The sequence below is a fragment of the Tenrec ecaudatus genome, chromosome 10 (genome assembly GCF_050624435.1).
Source record: "Tenrec ecaudatus isolate mTenEca1 chromosome 10, mTenEca1.hap1, whole genome shotgun sequence".
NCBI classification, from domain to species: Eukaryota; Metazoa; Chordata; class Mammalia; order Afrosoricida; family Tenrecidae; genus Tenrec; species Tenrec ecaudatus.
The window spans coordinates 145,888,532-145,910,228 of NC_134539.1; the positions used below are offsets into that span (position 1 = coordinate 145,888,532).

Sequence of the window (21,697 nt, forward strand, 5' to 3'; positions counted from 1 at the left end):
GCTGTCCCTGTGGGTTTCAGAGACTGATACTCTGTTTTCAAAAGAACAGTTTTCATGGCACACAATCCACATGAACATACAATCCAGTGGTTCAGTCACACCCAGGAGAGCCTGCAGTCTTCACCACTGTCAATCTTAGAAAACGTTTCTTTCAATCCTATCCTGATCGTTAGAAAGCCTTGGCTCTCTCCCACAGAGAGGCTGGTAGTTTTGAACTGCTGGCCTTGCAGCCTACAACCCAAGGCCTAACCCCCTATGCCACCAGGACTGGTGTGATGCAGAATACGCAAGCTAATCTGCCTGCCCCTGCGGTTTTCATGGACACAGCAGTGGCTCCAGAGGCGGCTGCCAGGGCTCTGTTTAGATGTAGAAGGAATTGGCTTCGTCCAGTCTCTCACCAAGTTTGGATTAAGATGGGAAATTAGTGGCTGTGAACCTGGGGCACAGTGCAAGACCAGTCTGCATCCTTAGCCTGACATGCGCAGTCTGGAAACCACTCTGTGCCTGGTTCACTGGGAATCTTTCAGTGGCCTCGTTGCTCTTCTTATGGGAACACACTCTGTCCCCGCCAGGAAGGCGCTTCTTTATTAAATAACTGTCTAGCCGCTTTATATTCGCGATGAACTTTTGTGTCTCCACCCTTGTTTAATTGCTTCAGAACTATAAGAGAAAGTCTTGGCTTCTAATAAGATGCCGCACAAGTCCTTGAATGCCTGGTTTTACAAGCTCGGGAGAAGCTTGCTCGGAGTGATGTTTATAACGTTTACAGATAGAACATTGAGGATGGTACCTCCCCCACCCTCTCCGCATCAAAGCCAGCAGGAAGGTCTAAGCCAGCAGGAAGGTCAAAGCCAGCAGGAAGGTCCAAGCACTGCAGCTCCCTCAGCACAAACACTTCCGGCACCTTTCACACACTCGGAAGGGTCCAAGAACATGGAACGTCTTTTACACTTTAATGTGCTTTGATTATTTCCATCTCTCAAATAAACAAATTAAATTATCCTGTAACCTTCCCGCTTTTAAAGACTTCGGTGTAGCCTCACCATGCTTGTAAAGTCCGGTGTGTCGTTTACATCTTTCTTCTACGAAGCGTCAAGCTTTGTTTCCTACCGGCGCAGCAGGCACAGCGGAGCTGATGTACAAGGTTACTCTCAGCAAACTGGATCGGGAGTAAAAAGAAAGGCCCTCGCAGTCATGGGCCCTTGAGTGCAGCAGAGCTGAGCGACGGGGGGTGATTTGCAGAATAAACAGTTTACCTGTTCAAGTTGGGTTTTGTTTTATATTTCTGACCCTATGTTGGATATTCTGTTACTTCATTATCCTGAACTTTTCTCTGGAATAAACTAAAAGTGATGATGATGATGTGTGTGTGTGTGTGTGTGTGTGTGTGTGTGTGTGTGTGTAATATCAAACTCAAATGAAAGCATCTGCAACGGAAAGTTCCCTGCTGTACTTATGGAGCAATTGTGGTCATTTGCACATGGTCCTTGTATCAAATACTGAGGTTGGAATCCTAATAGCCTAATCGTTTTTTAGAATATTACACTGGGACTAATTGCCAGTCTAAACTGCCATTCGCCTTTCATCTAGTGCATTTAACTTTTTCTTGAGAGTGGAATATTACTTGGCTACTTTTCGAATTTTAAAAACTTTTAACAATAAAAGTAATTTCTAGATAACTTTTCTCTGGCTAACCTTGGGCAGCTCACTTGCTTTATATCTTCATTTAAACATTCAGCATGTTTTAACAGTGGTTGCCTTTTGAAAATTTAAATAGAAATTAAATTCTAGTTGGATAATGTTGATAAAATCGGGCAGGCTCAATACTCTCTTCACTGCATGAAGTTTAGAGAAAAGATCTGATGTACTTATATCACCCAGTCCTCCTCCAAACTCACTCTCTCCTACCTAGACTTCGATAACACTCACTCCTTCTCAAGGGGTCCTGGGGGTGTTGTGGGTACAAAGTTGGGCTGCTAACTGAAAGATCAGCAGTTCTAAATCACCAGTGATGCCAAGAGAAAGACAAGCCTTTTTACTCCTGTAAAGATTTACAGTCTTGAAAGCCCCACAGGGGCAGTCCTACCATGCCATGCAGGGTCGCTGTGAGTTGGAATCAACTTGATGTCAGTGAGAACTTCTTCTCAGCCACCTCCTGTCGATCTGCACTCCTGTCCGCTCTCTCCATCCTCCTCTGCTCACTCTGAGTGTGTGCCTGTCCCTCCAGGTCAGGTTGTAGAACTCTGCACTTTGTCTTTGCTTTCTTGGGAAGTTTCCCCATCTGCATCTGCATCTCTGTCTGCGACCTCTCTGCAGTGGGCAGCTCCCCCTTGAAGTCCAGCCAGCGCCCCCAACCTCAACATGTCCTAGACCACGGGTTGGCAAACCACAGCTCCTGAGCCACGTGTGGCTCTGAAGTAACATTGAAAAATGTTAAAGGCTTTTATTCAAGTGATGGCGATTTCATTTGTTTGTAAAAATAGATTCATGGCTCTCGGATAACTTTCAAATTGTTGCGACGAACAGGATTGGCTCTTCTGTCTCCAAAATTTGCCAACCCCGTCTTAGACCCCACTGCCCCCTCGACTTCTGAGTGGCTCCTCACGGCCTCAGCAGTTCTGTGTCACTGTTCTCTGGGCACTCCGTGTGAAAGCCTCGGGGTGAACCTGAGTTCCCCTTGTCCTGGGTCCCTCCATCCTCCGCCGCCTCCCTCTCCACGGCCCTGTTTCAAGCCCATCACAGCAGCCTCCTTACTTAGCCTCTTGACTTCACGCTGAAGAGACAGCCCCTTACAGCTCAAGGGAATTCAGCATTTGGGCATGACCAGTGTGAGACACTGCCTTGGACTGAGGGAGACAAATGGTTTGGGAATTTAAGAGTTAACAAGGGTCTGTAGTGCGAGCGAGCGAGCGAGAGATAGACGGGGCCTTCTGCCCCCTTACAGAGTTATGATCTTGGAAACTCACTGGGGCAGTTCCACCTTGTGCTGTAGGGCCGCTCTGAGCCGGGGGCAGTGAGTTTGCCTAGGTAGTGAGAACAGTCTGTGATGGGGCAGAAGGCAGATGCTGCAAGGTGCTGGCCAGTGGCCAGGTAGGGGTGGGGGGGCTGGCACGAGGGACACGGGGCATGAGCCACTCTCAAGAATTTGCTGGTGACCTGGACAAGGAAGGCAGGGCTGAAAGCAGACAACAGTCTGTCCTTTAGTAAGAGAGTTTCAACCCTCTCGTTATTACGTAAGTTGGAGGAAAAAAGGAATTTTGCTTGACTGTAGGAGACCAAAGACCCAGCCCCTCCCTCAGCCTTGGCCATCTCAGTAACTAAACTCAAACCAAACTCACTGCCATCAAGTCGATGCTGGCTCAGCGATCCCCTAGGACAGCGTAGAGCTGCCCCTGGGTCTCCGAGACTCGAACTCGTTCTAGGAGTACAAAGCCTTGCTTTCTCCCTCGGAGCGCTGGTGGTCTCGAACTGCAGACCTTGCAGGTCGAAGCCCAACTCATAACTCTGGCCCAGGACTCCTTTTTATCTCAGTCAATGACGGCTGCATTTTTCTGTTTGCACCCAAAGACTTGTGCCACCCTCTTCCTGCCTCCGTGTCTCTGCATCCACTTTGTCCCGTCTGACAGCCGTACCTCACAGTATGTCCAGTACTGGTCACCTTGACCCACCTCCACCGCCTCCGCTGCCCGGAACACTGCCGTGGCCTCTCCCCTACCTACCTCGCTGCTCCAGCCCTTTCCCCTCTTCCCTCTGTTCTTCAAGCACCTGCCAAAGCAAACTCCCGCCCACAACTCCCCAGGAACTTCCCATCCCACTGATAAAAGCCAGAGCCCTAACTGACCGGGAGGCCTTGCTTTTGTAGTGGTTAGGGATGTCAACTCAGCACCCCATAAGGCAGAGTGGAACTGCTCTCCCGGGGCACTCGCCGCTGTCACTGTGGCAGAAGCAGATCTCCACCATTTAGGGATCTAAAGGGATCTCAGACTCTACCCAGGGCCCCGCCCCGACAAGTCCTCAGACATTGTCTGAGTCTCTGCACTGGTCATTGCTCTGTCTGAGAGGACACCCCCTGCGCACACCCGTGTGCCCTCCCACCTCCCTCCCGTCTCTGCTGCAGGGCCAGCTGTTTAAACTTGCAAACTGCCCCAGCTCGCCGTGGTTCCAAAAGGCTCGGTCCCCTTCCCCGCTTTATTTTTATCTGCACTTACTTCTGACAAACACTTACTGTTGGCTGCTTCCCGCTGACCATTGCAGGCGTCACAAGTGCGGGGGCTTGGGGGTGTTTCTGTTCTGCTCTTTGATTTTCCGTTCTGTCTCTAGTGTCCGTCCAGTTCTTGGCAGACAGCAGAACCTCAGGATCGACTGAACACACCGTACTTTTGAGTATGTGGCAACCTTGCTGTTACTGAAGGATATGTTTTACGCACGCTTCCTTTCTGCCTGTTGTGTCTGTAATTACGTTGGCTAGTTGAAAGGATCCTGTGCGTGCACGCACGTGTGTGTATGTGTGTGTGTGTGGGGGGGTGTATATGTGTTTCTTAGTTCACATCTTTACTTAAAATAGTGATCTAAAATCTTTAAAATATTGGCCCGAATGACACCTCCTAAGCTGTATGGTTTCTGAGTTCCCTGTAACAACCTGGGTTCTAGTTCTGATGGGTCCTGGGCAAGTGACTGTGATTTTCTCCGTCCACGTCTCACTAGTTATTCAAGTTCCACCCATTCTTCCCGGCCTTTCACTTACTCAGAGTACCACCGTGTGATTTCAAAGCCTGTCACGTTGGCCCAATCCTGCTCTATGTCAGAACACTTTACAGATGGTAAGTGCACCTTGCGGGTGTATTTACAGAGGTATTTTCATTAGCAATAGCTTTACACCTTATTACGTGCTTGTGGGTCGAAACTGAGACTATAATAGACATTGTCCCCAAGTGAATGGACACCTTCTAGTTCCCCATACGACAAGCTCGGGTGTTATTTTGTTGTTATTGTTGTTGTTGTTGTTGTTTTTCAGACTAGGCATTCCTTCCAGCAGAACCATCTGGGCCTGGTGCACGCAAGTCTGTCCTTGTTTGCCCGGGCGCTTCTAGAACAGCAGTGAGGCTGGAGACCTGACGCCTTTTCCCCGCCAGTCCCTGTGGTAAAACTTCCTCTCCGGGATGGGGCTTCTCATGCTCCCCTCTTCCTCTGGCTCTGTTTCAGACCCTGCAAGATGAGCTAGACGCCCGCTCCAACCAGGTGCGCAACGCGGAGAAGAAGCTACAACACAGAGAACTGGAGTCCCAGGAGCAGGTGCGCTGTCCCTTGCTGTCCCGGCGGGCGTGGGGGCTGGCGGGCTGGCGGGCTTTCTCCAGGTCGAGGGGCGCGCAGGCGTTGCCCACTCAGTCGGGGTGCCTTGGCTGTGAGGACCAGAAAGCCCCACCTCTGGTTGGCATGCGCAGCGAGAGAATGCATTGCTTCACCAAAACAAGAGTCCTCCCACGGGGCCGGCTCTGGTCAGAGGACCTCGGGGCTTGCTCTGGTTCTGCTTCCCTGACTCGACAGATGTATTCAAGGTGGCTGTGCCAGGCCACGCTCCCCTTCCAAACCAGGTGTAGAAAGGGGCTGTCAGGTTGGGGGGAGGTCTCCTTCTGCAGAATGAGGAAAATGTTCCTCCACACTGCCCTCCCCTCCCCGCTCCCCATCCAGGGGCCAGAGCAAAGCACGTGCCCAGGCCCCGCAAGGGGACTTGGAGTGTGGAAGCTGTCCTGGCCCAGTCGGGATCTGCGTGTTGGTGGCGCAGTAAGCTTAGGAAGAGCAGCCTGAGCAGGAGGCGGGGAGAGGCGTGTGAGGTAAGCAGCCAGCAGTGCCTGCGTTGCTAGCCTTTCACAGCAAATGGACGTCATTTTACTTTGAGACAAAAACGACCCTTCCTTCCGAGTTTTTATCTTCTCTGCCCCCTCGTGTTAATGAAACCATCTAATAGGACCCAGAAGTCGCCGGCCATGATAATAGCTAATTAGCTGTGTGCTCTTCAAATGACACGTCTGTTTCCATGCAGTTCTTCTGATTATAATGAATTGTTCTTGGGTGGCTTTGACAATTTCAAGTTAAAAAGTCAATACAGTATCGATAAAGAGCAAGCCTCGTAATGAACCCTTTCATAAATACGTTACCCAAGGCCACTGGGTATAGTATGGATAGTGTCCTCCTAAAGACGTGCCACTAAACCACTGGGGACAGAGCCTGCCCGGACGGATGTAGCCGACTTTTATATTGGATGATCTCATAGAACTCAGACAGGAATACAGTTAGTTCATTATGACTCTGTGGAGAGAGTCCACACTGAACTTAGACGAATCCAGAAGCTCCGTATCTGTGGGGAGCTTTACCGTGGGATCCTGAGACATGGCAGAATACAAAAGGGCCAAAGTGAATTCCAAGTAGCTGTTGAGTGTTAAAACTTACTTCATTGAACGGACTCTCCGAATTCCTTCCTACTCTCTTTGTCCTGTGTGATATGCATGTGCCATGTGCGTGTCTGTGGCATAGAGGATAAGCATAAATACCTATGTATGCATATGTGTACATAAATCTAAAAACTCATGCATAAGAATAATAAGCGTGATAATTACTGTAAATATTAAAAGGCCCTGCAGTGCCTACAGTCAGTTATGCGAGAGTGAAGAACCAAACTGAAAACCTGAATCAGAGTTAAGAGTTTTTCGAGTGCCTATAATGTGATGGATACTATGCAAGAAATCTAACGCGTACTCATTGAATCCTTACGCTAACCATGTGAGGTCGGTTTGATCACCCCCGTTTTAAAATTGCCCACTGAATTGGACTGAGCAATGCATGCAGGACCATGCAGTTGTAAGAAGCAGGCAGATAAGGTGGGCAGTGCCATGGCCCCAGCTCTGGGTCCTGGTGACCTCGTGTCCAGGAGAAGGAACCGTGGCCCAGACCAGCATCATCCTCATGAGCGTTCCCAGGCTTGCATCCCATTAGGGTGGCCATGAAGCCAGCATCTCCCTCGCCCTCGCTGGCTTCACCACACATAGTGTCCTCCCCGGACATTCTCCCCCTCCCTCCCCATGACACGTCCAAAGAAGGCAGGTCAAACAAGGTTCCATCAGGCTCCAGTGGGATCATTGTTGGCTAATTTCCAGAAACTGATCAACAGGCCTTTCTTATGAGTCTCAATCTAGAACCTCTCCTGACATCTGTCCAGCATGTGTGACCCAGTGGACTGGCTTCCCAATAGCACACAAGCCTCCCTCAAGTGACAGACCGGTGGTGGAGTAAGTACGAGAGGTGCCTTCAATCCGGGCTTATCTGAATCCCAAACCTCTGCCCTCCCATGATCATTTTTAAGACACAACATTTTCTGTTCATGAAAAAGAGAGCTGCATAGTAGCAGTAGAACCCAGTCTTTGTTTTCATCGTAAGACTGGGTTCAGTTGAAGCCAGTCAACGAAGGGCGTCGGGAAGAGAAGCACACTGTTCCCGATAGCTGGTACAGTTGCAAAATGCCACCTTGCACCTCCACCTTCATGCGCAGAAAAAGGCAAACAACAAGGGGCCCCAAGACCTGGCAGATGGAACCGCAGGAAATGCCACCTGAGGCCACAGAGTGACCCTCCAGTCTCGTGCGCATCCGTGTCCTGGTCTCTGGAGGCCAGCTGAGCTCAGTCCTCCGTCGGAGACATTTGTGACTCAAAGAAGGAGAAACGGGAAACGGTGCTCCCTAGAGGACCAGAGCCTAAATAGGACTTAAGGTAAAACTTTGTCGCATCCCTCTAATGCGTGGCCGAACTTCACACGGGAAAGTCCATCATATCTTGAGGAGGGAAATTAAGAAATCCCAAATGAGCAAGAGGGGAGGATTCAGGAACCACTATCAGTCCTTTTATTTTTTTTTTCAATTGACTTCTTTTTGATCATCAGAGCTGCTTTCATCTTCACGGGGACAATAGCTCTTTAGAATATTTTTTACACTGATTCCTGATATCTCTTAGACTGCAGTTTACCCAAGAAATGTCAGGGAATACCCACGGGTGGAGCTGAGGAGTTCATCATTTCGCAACCAGGAGATAAATGGGTTGGGTTCTTTTCCACAAGGACCTAGGGCGTAACCAGAAAAAAAAAAATGCCAGCCACACGGAAGAGCAAATAATAGGCATTTAATTAATGCCACTCATCTAGATTGAATTTAGTGTCCTCTGTTGCTGGGTCAGAACCTGACCCATTTCCTTCTTTCAAGTTGTGACACTAATAGAAGGCATCAAAAGCCATCCGCCTGCCTGTTATGGGCATGTCTAGGGGCCTCTCTCTCTGGGAGGCGGCTTGGGGTATCTAAAACATTAACATTGTTGCCTGAACGATTTTCCTTTTACTGCCCATCACTGCCATTGTAGGAAGGGTAGCTAACCTCCCATCACACACACAAACAACTGAAATGTGTGCAAAAGAGCTCCTTGGGGCTGCCTTGCCTTGCCTTCTACTTCAGCCATACAGCATTATCTTGATACCAGTTGCCTAAAGAATCAAAATTGAAACTGGCAGAGTTACAAAGAACAATTTCCTGGGCATCTTTTTTTAACTTGCTTGCTTAAAACACACACCAAAAAAAAAAAAAAAAGATGGTTGGACTGTTCCTGTTTTTCATTTAGGAGAAATTCCTGCGTTTGGGGTTCTATAAAAACAGAAAATGAACGAGGCATTTCAAGAGCGGTGCTTTTAATTAAAAACAAAGAAGCTGCTTCTCATCAGGTCTGGATGGGTGGCATCCTTGCTGTTCGCCACTTGCCGTGGTATCATCAAACCTCGCCTCGTTCTTTCGGCTTGGCGGCACAAGAATCAGAATTGCAGCGAGGGCTTGCTCGCCGCCGTGTTACCAATGGTTAACTCAGTCTGGTCTTTCTGGAGGTCAGGACGTGGGTGGGTGTGTTCTTGTTCGGGAGTGGTGCTTCCAACTCACGGGCGTGTGAGAAGATGGACAAGACCACGACTTTGTCAGCCCCCCCTCAAGGTGACTTCCTGGCTCCTAGCACTTTAAAGAGGTCTTCTGCAGACAGTTGTTACCCACAGCAATACATGCTGCTGCTGCTTCCGTCACCATTGACTGTGGTCCAAGTAAAAGGGCAGGCTGGAGAGCATCAGTACCGGTCCCATTTGTCATGAGGTCACTTATTGGCACAGTTGTGAGGATTTTTGTTTTCTGTGAAGGTGTAATCTGTGCTGGAGATCGGGGGCTTTGATCTTCGTCAGTAAGTGCTTCGCGTCCTCCTTGCTTTCAGCAGGCCAGGGTGTGTCAGCTGCCTATCTCGGGTTCTGATTCGGCCTCCCCACTCCGATGCCACATTCCTCGTCAGATAGCGCAGCTTCTCAGACTATCTGCTGGGCATGCTGATTAAGTATTATATCTGGAATCCCCACCCTTTGCAGTGTTACTCCAAACTTGTTTAGGACCCACCTTTGAATAGTCCGTACAGAGCAGGTGAATGTCGCCATGCTTCACCCTGACCTCAGAGATGTGTGGGTTCTGTTTCAAAAACCGAACTCAGACTCACCGCCATGCAGTCAATTCTGACTCACAGTGGCCTGGAGGGCAGCACAGACCTGCCCCGGGGAGTTTCTGAGACGGCGATGCCTTACGGAAGTAGAAAGCCTCATCTTTTGTCATCGGAGAAGCTGGTGGTTTTGAACTGCTGACCTTGTGGCTCCTTGGTTTTGTTTCAGACCACTGCAATAAAGTGGCATCATAATAAAGCTAGGCACAGAAATGTTTTCATTTCCTAGTGATCGAAAAACAGTGATGGATACACTATACCATAGTCTGTTGAACGCTCCGCAGCATTATGAAAAAGTTGGAAATATTGTGAGAGATAAGAAAAATGCACATGCTTCTGGGAAAGTGGCACCAGTGGGCTTGCTGAATGCAGGGTAGCCACAAACCTCGAATTTGTTTTATTTTTTGCATGCAGTATTTGAGACGTCAGAGTCTCTTCCTGACATCCCATAAATACAGGAGGCGTGCTGTGTTCTCCTCTTTCAGCCAAGGCCATTCTGCCGTCAGCAACAGTATCTCTCACTCCATTCTCGTCTGAATCCATCTTGACAGTTTTCTGTCCATGTCCTGCTGCAACCTTTTTGTTGTTGTTGCCATCGTCTTCGGTGAAATTTTACTCTTGTGTGATCCTAGTGATTGGCCCGATAACTTCCACCTTCTGTTGGCTCGCCTTTCCTTGGAGTGGACACATCGGTGGATCGCCGCAGTCGTTTGACCAGGTAGCTGTCTTGTTTTCTCGGCACACACAGTGAACACGCCCAGAATTGCACTTCCAATGGCGTCGCATCAGTTCCTCGACTCCAGAGTTTCACCGGTGCCTGTAGCACAACTTCTTTCTTCACTACCACTGGTGCCTGAGTGCAGGCCACGCCCGGCTGGCGTAGTGGGTGTGTGGTGTGATGCAAAGCGCAAGGTCAGCAGTTTGAATCTACCAGCCTCTCCACAGGAGAAAGAGGAGGCTTTCTGCTCCCATAAAGAGTCACAGTCTCGGAAACCCACAGGCCGTTCCACTCTGTCCTACGGGGTCAGCGTCGATGCTTTAGCAGTAAGTTTGGTTTGGATTTATTTTTAATGGTTGAAGCAGTTCTTTGTGGTACATCGACTCTGTGTATTCCTTCACCTGCTTTTGATGCTCCTTCCAATGTTCTGCCCATCAAATCCTTCAACACTGAAACTCTAGGCTTGATCTTTTTTCTTAGTGCTTCCCGCGTGAGAAACCCTGGGCAATATCTTCCCTTCGGCTTTCTAACTACAGGCCCTTGCACAGTTCACTAGAGGCTTTAATTGTCTGGTTCTGTTGTTTTTAACCTAATGATTTTCCTGTTTACTTTAGGCACTCCATATCCAACAACAAGTTTCTGGATCTTTTCCGATCCATTTAGAGCTTTTATTTCCTGTCTTTTTAGTGGTCTTTTCCTTTCTTCCTTGTAATCTTCGTAATGTCGTCCAATAATTGGTCTGGTCTTCGGTAATTTACATTCGGTACTTAAAATGTATTCCTGAGCTGTGCTCAAAATTCAGGTAGGATATACTCAAAGTTGTACTTTGGCTTTTATGAACCTCTCTTAATTTTCTTCAACTTCAGCTCGAACTTCCCCAAGAGCAAGTGATAGTCTGCTCTTGGCCTTACTGGTGATATTGAGCTTCTCCATCGTCTCTTTCCACAGATGTAATCGGTTTGAAATGTATGTGATCTCCTATATCATTTCTCTAATAAGCGCTATATTTTCTATCAATCTGTTTTCCTTTTTACCACTTTCTCATTGCAATCACCAGTGATTTTCAATGCACCTTGATTGCCTTTCTTGGTCAATCTGACATAGCAGCTGGTAAAAATGTTTAAGTGTACAACACTGTCAGTGAGAAGATGATATCCATACTTCTATAAGAAAGTTAAAGACTAGTTAAAATTTTTTTCATTTAAAAAAAAAAGAAAGACTAGTTAATATGAGTATTACTCAATTTTATGTACCAACCATTAATGCCAAAACTGGAGAAAGTGGAGAAGATTCGAGATAAACTACAGAAATAAAAGTGAAATGACTATTTTAAGTCAGCCTTATAGAAACCTACTCTTTTCATTTAATCCAGTGCTGTGATTACAAAGTGTCATTATCCATGATAAGAGCTAATCATTTTATTTATTTATTTTTAAACATTTTATTAGGGGCTCATACAACTCATATCACGATCCATATATATACATACATCAATTGTATAAAGCACATCTGTACATTCTTTGCCCTAATCATTTTCAAAGCATTTGCTCTCCACTTAAGCCCTTTGCATCAGGTCCTCTTTTTTTTCCCGTCTCCCCGCTCCCCACTCCCTCATGAGCCCTTGATAATTTTAGATTATTATTTTGTCATATCTTGCCCTATCTGGCGTCTCCCTTCACCCCCTTCTCTGCTGTCCCTCTCCCAGGGAGGAGGTAACATGTAGATCCATGTAATCGGTTCCCTCTTTCCAACCCACTCACCCTCTGCTCTCCCAGTATCTCCCCTCACACCCTGGTCCTGGAGGTATCATCCACCCTGGGTTCCCTGTGCCTCCAGCCCCCATATGCACCAGTGTACAACCTCTGAAGAGCTAATCATTTTTAATTTTAGATGGAATCTAAAAAAGGGCTCCTAATTTCAGCAAAGGAGAGGAGACCAGCGCTCTGGTCAAACTCCTTCATTGTTAAAGAATCAGTTATCCAGAAAGGATATGAATTCCTATAAATTTCAGACACCACGGGAGGGGCAGACACAGTGCAGGACTTCCACTCTCAGAAATGTGTTTAGCACTGTGTTAAACTATGCCAAATGGCTGCCAGGGCCCCTGCAAGATCCTTTGGTTTGGTCTGATCAATGATAGAAAACAAGGGAAAGGAAAGAAATCACCTCAAATTATTTCGCTGTTAATCTACCCAAAAATGTAACCCATTACAGCCCAGTGATTCAAATGCGTAACAACCCTGTGGACAGAGTAGAACTGGCCCCATAGGGTCCCCAAGGCTGTCACCTTCACAGCAATGGGCAACTTCATCTTTCTCCTGTGGAGCAGCAGGTAGGTAGGAACCTACGTACGGCCTTTGGGTTAGCAGAAGAGCACAGCACCACTGGGTCATAGATATTAACATACATGAAAAAATCCCTGCTACGCAGTAGGGACCTTAAAATTGTTTTAATAAATCATTTTATTGGGGGTGTTACAGCACCCATTCTATCAAGTACATTTGTGCATATGCTGCCATCATCACTTTCAAAACATTGAGCCTTTGGTATCAGCTCCTCATTTTTTTCCTCCCTCCCACACCCTCCCACCCTCGTGAGCCCTTGATAAATTATGAATTATTATTATTTTCATATCTTACACCATCCACTGTCTCCCTTCACCCACATTTCTGTTGTTTGTCACCCTAGTGGGGAAGTTATACATCGATCATTGCAATCTGTTCCCCTTTTCTGCCTCCACTTTCCTCCTACCCTCATGGTATCACTACTCCCATTACTGTTGCTGAGGGGGTTGTCTGTCCTGGATTCCATGTGTCGAGAGTTCTTATCTGTACCAGTGTACCTGCTCTGGTCTAGCCGGATTGGGAAGGTAGGACTGAGGTCATGATAGTGGGGGGAGGGGAAGCATTAAAGAACTAGAGGACTGCTGTATATTTTGTCAGTCTATACCGCACCCTGACTGGCTCATGCCTGCCTTGTGACCCTTCTGTGTGGGGATGTCCAACTGCCTACAGGTGGGCTCTGGGTCTCCACTCTGACTCCCTCATTTGCATCAATATGATTGTTTGTTTTGGGTCTTCTGATAACCTGGTTTTGTCGACACCTTATGATCACACAGGCTGGTGTGCTTCTTCCATGTGGACTTTGTTGCTTTCTTGCTAGATGGCCGCTTGTTTATCTTCAAGCCTTTAAGACCCCAGATGCTATAATTTTTAATAACAGGGCGCTATCAGTTTTCTTAACCACATTTGTTTATGCACACATTTGTCTTCAGCACTCATGCTGGGAAGATGAGCATCACAGAATGCCAGGTTATTAGAAAAGCGTGGACTTGCGTTGAGGGAGGAATTGAGTAGAGGCCCAATGTCTGCCTGCTACCTTAATAAACATAAATATACGTTCATAGGCCTATATCCCTATTGATATATATACATGTATTTACTTATGTATGTACCTGAATTTATACCTCTATAAATGTCTTTGGCCTCCTAGTTCTTTCCTCTATTTCCTTTTACTTTCCTCCTGTCCCACTATCATTTTCAACTTTTATTCAGCTCTCAGTAATTCCTCTCAGCTGCATTGCACTTGATCACACCTCACCAGGCATTCTACGCCCTCCTCGCCATCGGTTTTAGATCACTCATTGTTCCCTTGTCCCTGGGTTTGTTGACTTTCCCCTTCCTTTCCCCCACCTCCCCTCTCCCATGGCCCCCTGAACCGTCCGTCCCATTTTCTCCTTGGGATTGTTTATTCTGCCTGTTTTATATAGATAGATATGAAGGGGGGGAGCCTATAAATAGTTCCGGGTGTGCTGTCGACCCTTATGAATGTTTTCCGATCGAGTCCGACGCGGCACCAATCCCTGGTCCTGAGGCCTATCTGTGGGATTCCTCTGGACTTCCTTGCTTTGCTCCTCTTGCTGCTCTGTTGCGCTCCCTTCAGGTTTTGCCATGATGTGGAGGGGTCAGACCAGGCGCATTCCCCACACTGTGTCCCCAGTGCTGTCCCCTGTAGTGCTACGGGTCAGCAAGGGGACGTTGTGTCTCATGGTGGAGCCAGCCTTACGGTTCCCTCTGTGCAGGAATGTCGTCCATGGAGCTTAGTGCACCAGGACGTGGTGTTCTCTCTCTCTCTCTCTCTCTCTCTCTCTCTCTCTCTCTCTCTCTCTCTCTCTGTCTGTCTCTCTGTTCCTATTCGTTTTTGCTCCCCTGTGGTCTGAGCAGACCTGCCACTCTCCCTGGGCTGCATTTTCAGTGCTGTCTCCTCTAGTGCTTTCGTCTGGGGAGGGGTCCATGGAGCTGGGCTTGGGCCAGCCCCGCAGATTGCTGTTAGTTCACTGTGTCGTACCACTATGTTGCCTTCGAGGCTTGGTGCACCAGGCTGAGGGGCCTTAAATGTGTATAAGGCTCGCTCAGTTTCCCAGAATATGGACTTGTATAAATTAGTGAAAGAAAACAAAACAAAAGACTCAGCGTTCTCCTCACATATTAAATATCATGCCGAGAATTTTCCAGGAGAGTCTAACCTTTTTTTTTTTAATCATTGTATTGGGGGCTTGTACAACTCTTATCACAATCCATACATCCATCCATTGTCTCAAGCACATTTGTACATATGTTTCCATCATCGTTTTCAAGGCATTTTCTTTCTACTTGACCCTTGGTATCAGCTCCTCATTTTTCTATTCCCTCCCCTTCCCTCCATCTCTCCCTCATGAACCCTTGATAATTTATAAATTATTATTATTTTTCATGTCTTGCACTGTCTGATTCTCCCCATCCCCTTGTCTGTTGTCCATCCCCAACCCTAGGAGGGGATTATAGGAAGGTCATTGCGATCGGTTCCCCTTGTCTCCCTCCACCTTCCCCTTATACTCCTGGTATTGCTACTCTCAATATGGGTCCCAAGGAGTTTATCTGTCCTATATTCCCTGTGGTTCCAGCTCTTATCTGTACCCATGTACATGCTCTGCTCTAGTCAGATTTGTAAGGTAGAATTAGGGTTATGATAGTGTGGGGGGGGGTGGAGGTGAGCATTAAAGAACCAGAGGAAAACTATGTTTCATCGGTGCTACACTGCACCCTGACTGGCCCGTCTTCTCTTCGCGACCCTTCTGTAAGGGGATGTCCAGTTGCCTACAGATGGGCTTTGGGTCTCCACTCTGCACCCCCCGCCCCCCATTTACATTATGATTTTTGCTCTGGGTCTTCGATGCCTGATACCTGATCACACAGGCTGGTGTGTTTTCTAACCTTTCTTAATGTCATCATTTTATCCTTTGGACAGACACATTGTATGGACTGTGCTAGGTACTGATAAGAAACAGATAGGACTAAGTTGTAGTTTCGGCCTCGAGGAATTGCCGTCTGACAGGAAGGAGGCATGTACAAGGAATTCTTTTCTCTAGACTAGGAAACAAATGTAGGTCCTTGTTTCCTAAATGGTCCGGCCTTTACTCAGGAGCACAGGACCAGAGGGGTAGGAAGAAGTCCCCGTGGGGCTGAAAAAGGAGGATCTGTAGTCAGAGAAAGGTCAGGACCCCCCCCCTTCCACTTCCTCCCCACCTGACTTTGGAGTTTGCTGAGGTGGCGCTGTGTTAAGAGCCTACAGACCCTCAAGGGAAAGAGGTGGTCCTGTCAGGTCTGGTCAGAGGAAGGAGAACACTGCTGCCCACCTACCTAGTCTTGTACACCTACACTGCTGCCCACCTACCTAGTCTTGTACACCTACACTGCTGCCCACCTACCTTGTCTTGTACACCTACACTGCTGCCCACCTACCTAGTCTTGTACACCTACACTGCTGCCCACCTACCTTGTCTTGTACACCTACACTGCTGCCCACCTACCTAGTCTTGTACACCTACACTGCTGCCCACCTACCTAGTCTTGTACACCTACACTGCTGCCCACCTACCTTGTCTTGTACACCTACACTGCTGCCCACCTACCTTGTCTTGTACACCTACACTGCTGCCCACCTACCTAGTCTTGTACACCTACACTGCTGCCCACCTACCTAGTCTTGTTACCGTGGGCTGCCCCCAGAGAGCATCCTTTGTTCTGCGCCCATGTCTTCGCAGCCAGCCAGTTTACTTCCGAGTCTTATCTGGTGGGCCAAACACTGAGGGCTGGTACAAGCAACCCACAGTTTAGTTTTAAATATGAAGTTTATTAGCTCTATCACAAATTTGGGGGAGACAAATTTATATTTAGACACATCGATTACTTTAAGACAGAGTCTGGTGACCAAAGAAAGAAAATCATGGCTGGTAATCGTGCAGGTCTGGGGAGTTACATGTTATAGCACGCACTGCTTGTTGTTTGCTTGTTGTTTTTGTGGTTTCCTCAGAAGCCCCATCAAGACACAGGTAAGGAAGCAGGTGAGCCTTCAAGGACTAACATGGGCCCATGGGGAAAGAGCTGCTGGTTCTAAGTCCAGTCTTGTCACCAACTAGTTATGTGGTCTCCAGCAAGTCACATGCCCCTCTGGACACGAGGCTTCTGATCAGAAGAAAGTCAGTAATGAAGCCTTCCCACGGGGATGATGGGGCACCCAGGAGATACTGTGTGCACAAATCCTTCCCAAACCGTGAAGCAATGAGAGGTGGCTGTGATGATTCTGAAGGGAAGAGGAGGAGGGTGTGAGCAAGGCATCATCAGAGAGGGGGGATGTTCTAGAACAAAGAAGAACAGGCCCAGAAGTAGGTGTTTGGGGCGAACAGTGAGGAACATCTTGGTTGTTGGTGTGTCATTAGGTGCCTTTGTGTTGGCACGACTCACAGCTCCCCTACAGACCACAGAAGGGCATGTGGCCAGCTCCTGCGCCACCCCCCCAGTTACACTGCAGCCCACTGTTGCAGCCACTGTGCCACTCCATCTTATTGCTAATCTCCCTCTTTTTTTTCTTCTTTAAAAAAATTATTTAAGGATCATTTTATTGAGGCTCCACCAGCGTCAAGCTCAAGCGATGTACAAAACATCAGCATGGAGAAGCAGGTCTCAAAGGAACCTTAAGCTCTAGCGACACGATCCCCAGGTTAGCTTGTCCCACAGGTGGCGTAGCTCACAGGTTGAGGCAGAGAACTCGATAAAGCAGCCACACACTGGTCTGATCACCAGAGACAAATCATTTATCTCTTTGCCCTCCAATCAAACTGCCACCTGGTTAATCGCACATGCTCCTATTGGCCAAGTTGGCACAATAAACCTACCTATTACATGTCTTCAAGAAGCTGTATTCTACTCTTATAAAGAGTTGTAGCCTTGGACACCCACAGGGGCAGTGCTACTCTGTCCCGTAGGGTGGCTGTGAGTGGGAATCTATTCAGTGGCAGTGAGGGAGGACTCCTATGACAATATGGCCAAAATATGTGGGAACACCTCACCAGCTCCCACTCAAGAACCCCCTGACCATACTTGTTGGTCCTTCTAGCTGCCCTTCTGGAGCCTTGACTATTCTTCACCAACGCCATGATCTGCTCCATCAGTTCTTCTCGGGTCTGCTTTCTGAATGCCCAGGTCTTCACATGCATATGAGATGATCCAAAACGCAATTTTGGTCTTTGCTGTGTTAAATGTGGGCTATTGTAAAGTGACAAAACCTTGCTTTCTGAAAGCCAAGAGGACTTAAAGAGACATTAGTTGGTGGAGAGCTAAGGCTATAGCCTGCAGGACTATGGCAGTGCAATGACTAGACCAACAGAGAACATCACAATAAGTGGGGAAGGGGCTGAAGTTGTCAGGATTTTATTTTACTTGGATCCACAAGGAGCACTCACGGAAGCATCAGTCAATAAATGAAACGACCTATGACGTTGGGCAAGTCTCACACAGTGTTAAAGATGTCACTCTGAGGAGTAAGCGGTTTCTGCCCTGGTACAGGCAGAGGTGCGACTGGGGCACCCCTCGGAATCAAGGGTGAGACGCCGTCTCATATACCTTGGGCGCGTTCCCAGGAGAATGCAACTTCTGGAAAAGAAGGTCAAGCGTGGGAAAGTAGAGGGCCAGTTCGGGATGGGGGGGAGGGGTGGGGGTGGGGACAGGAAGATCCTCAATTAGAGGTTCCAACAATGGGCTCAGCCAGAATCGTGGGGATGGTGCAGGACCTGGCCATGTTCATTCTATTGCGTGTCGGGTCACTATGAGTCGGAGCCGACAACAAAGATGATACTTAGTGCTCGCTCCGCACACCCCTGGGCCTGTTCTTCTTCGTTCCAGAATGAAGGCATCCCTCCCTGACGATGCCTAGCTCACACCCTCCTCCTCCTCCTCCCTTCAGAATCATCACAGCCACCTCTCATCGCTTCACGGTTTGGGAAGGATTTGTGCACACAGTATCTCCTGGGTGCCCCATCAGCCCCGTGGGAAGGCTTCATTACTGACTTTCTTCTGATCAGGAGCCTCGTGTCCAGAGGAGCATGCAACTTACTAGAGACCATGTAACTAGTTGGTGACAAGACTGGACTTAGAACCAACGGCCCTTTCCCCACGGGGCCATGATAGTCCTTGAAGGCTCACCTGCTCCCTTACCTGTGTCGCGGTGGGGCCTCTGAGAAAACCTCCCAAACACACACAATTATCACGCATTTTTATCCTCCTTTGGTCACCAGACCAAAGTCCTAAAGGAATTCATCCAAAGTAATTTTTATAAATTAATTGATCTGTGTAAGCCTTGAATTAATTGATGCATCTAGGTCTTAAATTTAAATTTGTTTCTCCCAAATTTGTGATAGAATTAATAAACTTCATATTTAAAACTAAACTGTGGGTTGCTTGTACCAGCCCTCAGTGTTTGGCCCACCAGATAAGACTCAGAAGTAAACCGGCTGGCTGCAAAGACGTGGGCGCAGAATGAAGGATGATCTCTGGGGGCAGCCCACGGTAACAAGACTAGGTAGATGCTCCCATGCTTAGGTGGGCAGCAGGGTTCTCCCTCCTCTGACCAGACCTGACAGGACTCCCTCTTTCCCTTGAGGGCCTGCAGGCTCTTGAAACAGCGCCAATTCAGCATGTGTCAAAGTGAGGACGTAGGCGCCCTGACCTGTCCCTGGCTGCAGGTGCTCCCCTCTCAGCCCCACAGGGTTGTGAAGATGAAGGCAGTGCCTGTGCTATCTTCTTCCCACGGGAGGTCTTCCTGAGGTTCTGAGTAAACGCCAGATTAAGAAAAGGATGTGAAATGGGGGATAACATTCCTGACCTCAGATGGATCTTGGCTGAAAGCAGAGAACACCAGAAAGATGTTTGCTTGTACTGAATTATATTGTGTTATATGATTGTGTTATCTTGTAATGTTGTGTCAAATGCAAAGGCATTCAATGTATGTAACATAACAACCTGGACACCCTTGCGAAGAATGGGAATTCCAGAACATTTCAGTGGGCTCCTGAAGAAGCAAGAGGCCATGATTTGAGCAGAACAGAGGAATACTGCATGGCTTAAAATCAGGAAAGGGGTGTGGCAGGGTGGTATCCTTGCACCCCATTTACACGATCTGTTTGCAGAGCAGATAAGCAGGGCCAGACTGTAGGAAGAAGATGAACGAGTCCAGCGCAGAAGAGATGCTGAAGACGTCCTGTATGTTCTTTACAGATCGAGCGCTCACTGAATCTTTTTCAGGTTCCTGGGCTTTCGGGATGAAGTCTGGCCCTCTTAGGACCTGTACTTGGGAGGTGGTCTCTGGAGAAGGGCATCATGCTGGGTGACGTAGAGGGGGCAGCAACAAAGAGGAAGGTCCTCCACAAGATGGAAGGACTTCGTGGCTGTAACGGTGGGCTCCTCCGGAACCCCAGCCGTGAGGACAGAGAGTGTTTCCGGCCTGTTGCACGTGGGATTGCCGTGACTTGGGATCGACTCCATAGTAGTGGTCCTGTTCCTCCAGGGGTCTCTGCTGATGTTGGTGGGTCCTGAATTGCCTCAGTGCCTTCTGCCCGCTGCAAGAGTTCAATGACTGTCGGTCGTATTCATTCCGAAGAGTGTGTTTGCCTCCTACAGCGCCCAGCGTTCTCGGAGGGCATAGCGTGGATGTTAGGTGAACCTGAATCAATCCATGTAAAGCGTTCACTGTGTAGCACTGCTCATCTTTAAACCACCTCCGTCATCATCAAGAGTAACCAGCCCATCTATCAAGTCACAGACAGTCTTAAAGAAGAAGATGCTATGGAGACAGGAAATCAATTAAGCAATAATCGTGACAATTGTTAAAAGGGAGAATCGGTCTTTTTTACAGCTTTCAAAGTCGTTAATTTCCATTTTCTTTAGTGGATTCTTAAACTTCACAGTCTGAGCTTTGGTTGGCTAACTCGTCTGTCGTGAAATCTATTTAAAAGCACTAACAGCTCAACACGATGCGTTGTCCCAAAGCACATCACGAAAACAGGAGTAATGCAGCAGAAATATCATTCAAAGACTCATAATGACTCTTCGTGTTCAATGGCTATTGCTCCGGTTTGTTTTTAAATAATTTTCATAACCACAGTGTATTTACAGAATTCAGACTAATTCTTTTGTTCCCATGCCAACAAAATACCTTTGCTTCCAGACAGCTGGCGTGACGCATCTCTTGAAAACGTGTGCTCTTAAGGGAGATGGAGTCACATTTCATTTTGGCCACATCTTATTTTCAGTGAGCATTTGAACAACTTGGCTCTATTCTCTGAGGAATAAAACTAACAAACAAAACTCTTAAAGCACAGTATCGGGGGTGGGGGGGTGAGTATTTTGTTTTTTAATAAAACCCATCTCATCAAACTATTACTTAGAAGTCAGTCCAGTAAAATCTAGTAACAAAGCAAGTCAAACACTTGTACCCAAAGTGCTACCACCACCACCGCCGCCACCACCACCGCCACCTCCTCCACCACCGCCACCACCACATCCACCACCACCACCTCCACCACCACCACCACCACCGCCACCTCCACCACCACCAAAATTATACTTGACAATGGCAATACCATCCTTTTTTATTATTATTCAGCATAACTAAAGGCAGCTCAGCTAGGGGGAGGGGGACAGTATACTTGTCCATCGCCATTGCTTTTTTGTGGTCCCCTTCATTTTTTAAGGGTCCAAAGTGTACTGTGCTGGGGAAGGGAGTAGAGGCGGATCCTCACTGTGCCTGCTGCATGGGATTGATCCTGGGCTCTGCTGACACTGAAGAGCCCAGGTGTCAGCCAGGCCCTGCAGCTGCCTTTCCAGATAGCGCCTTCTGCACAGCTGGGGAAGCAGCTCTTGGTCCACACAGAGAGTACTGGGGGACAATGGAGATGGAGGGGAGAGCCACAGGGTGTCCCAGGCCTCCGAAGACTGATGGGGCTGCCAAGTTCCAGAGCCCGGCTGGACCTGCCTGGAGCTGGGTTTCATCCCTCACAGAGGGGGAACTAATTTCTTCTGGAGTCGTGTTTGGAATCTTTGGGGGTTTCATT

General features: G+C 48.0%; 1 protein-coding gene across 7 annotated transcripts in view; it reads left to right on the plus strand.

Moving 5' to 3' along the window:
• CEP112 (centrosomal protein 112) overlaps positions 1-21,697 on the plus strand; it is a 469,815-nt gene that overhangs the window by 414,509 nt on the left and 33,609 nt on the right. For all 7 annotated transcript variants that reach the window (XM_075562120.1, XM_075562124.1, XM_075562123.1 and 4 more), the window contains one exon: positions 5,203-5,292. In XM_075562120.1, the coding sequence (XP_075418235.1) occupies positions 5,203-5,292 (90 nt within the window). The remainder of the gene's footprint in view (positions 1-5,202; positions 5,293-21,697) is intronic.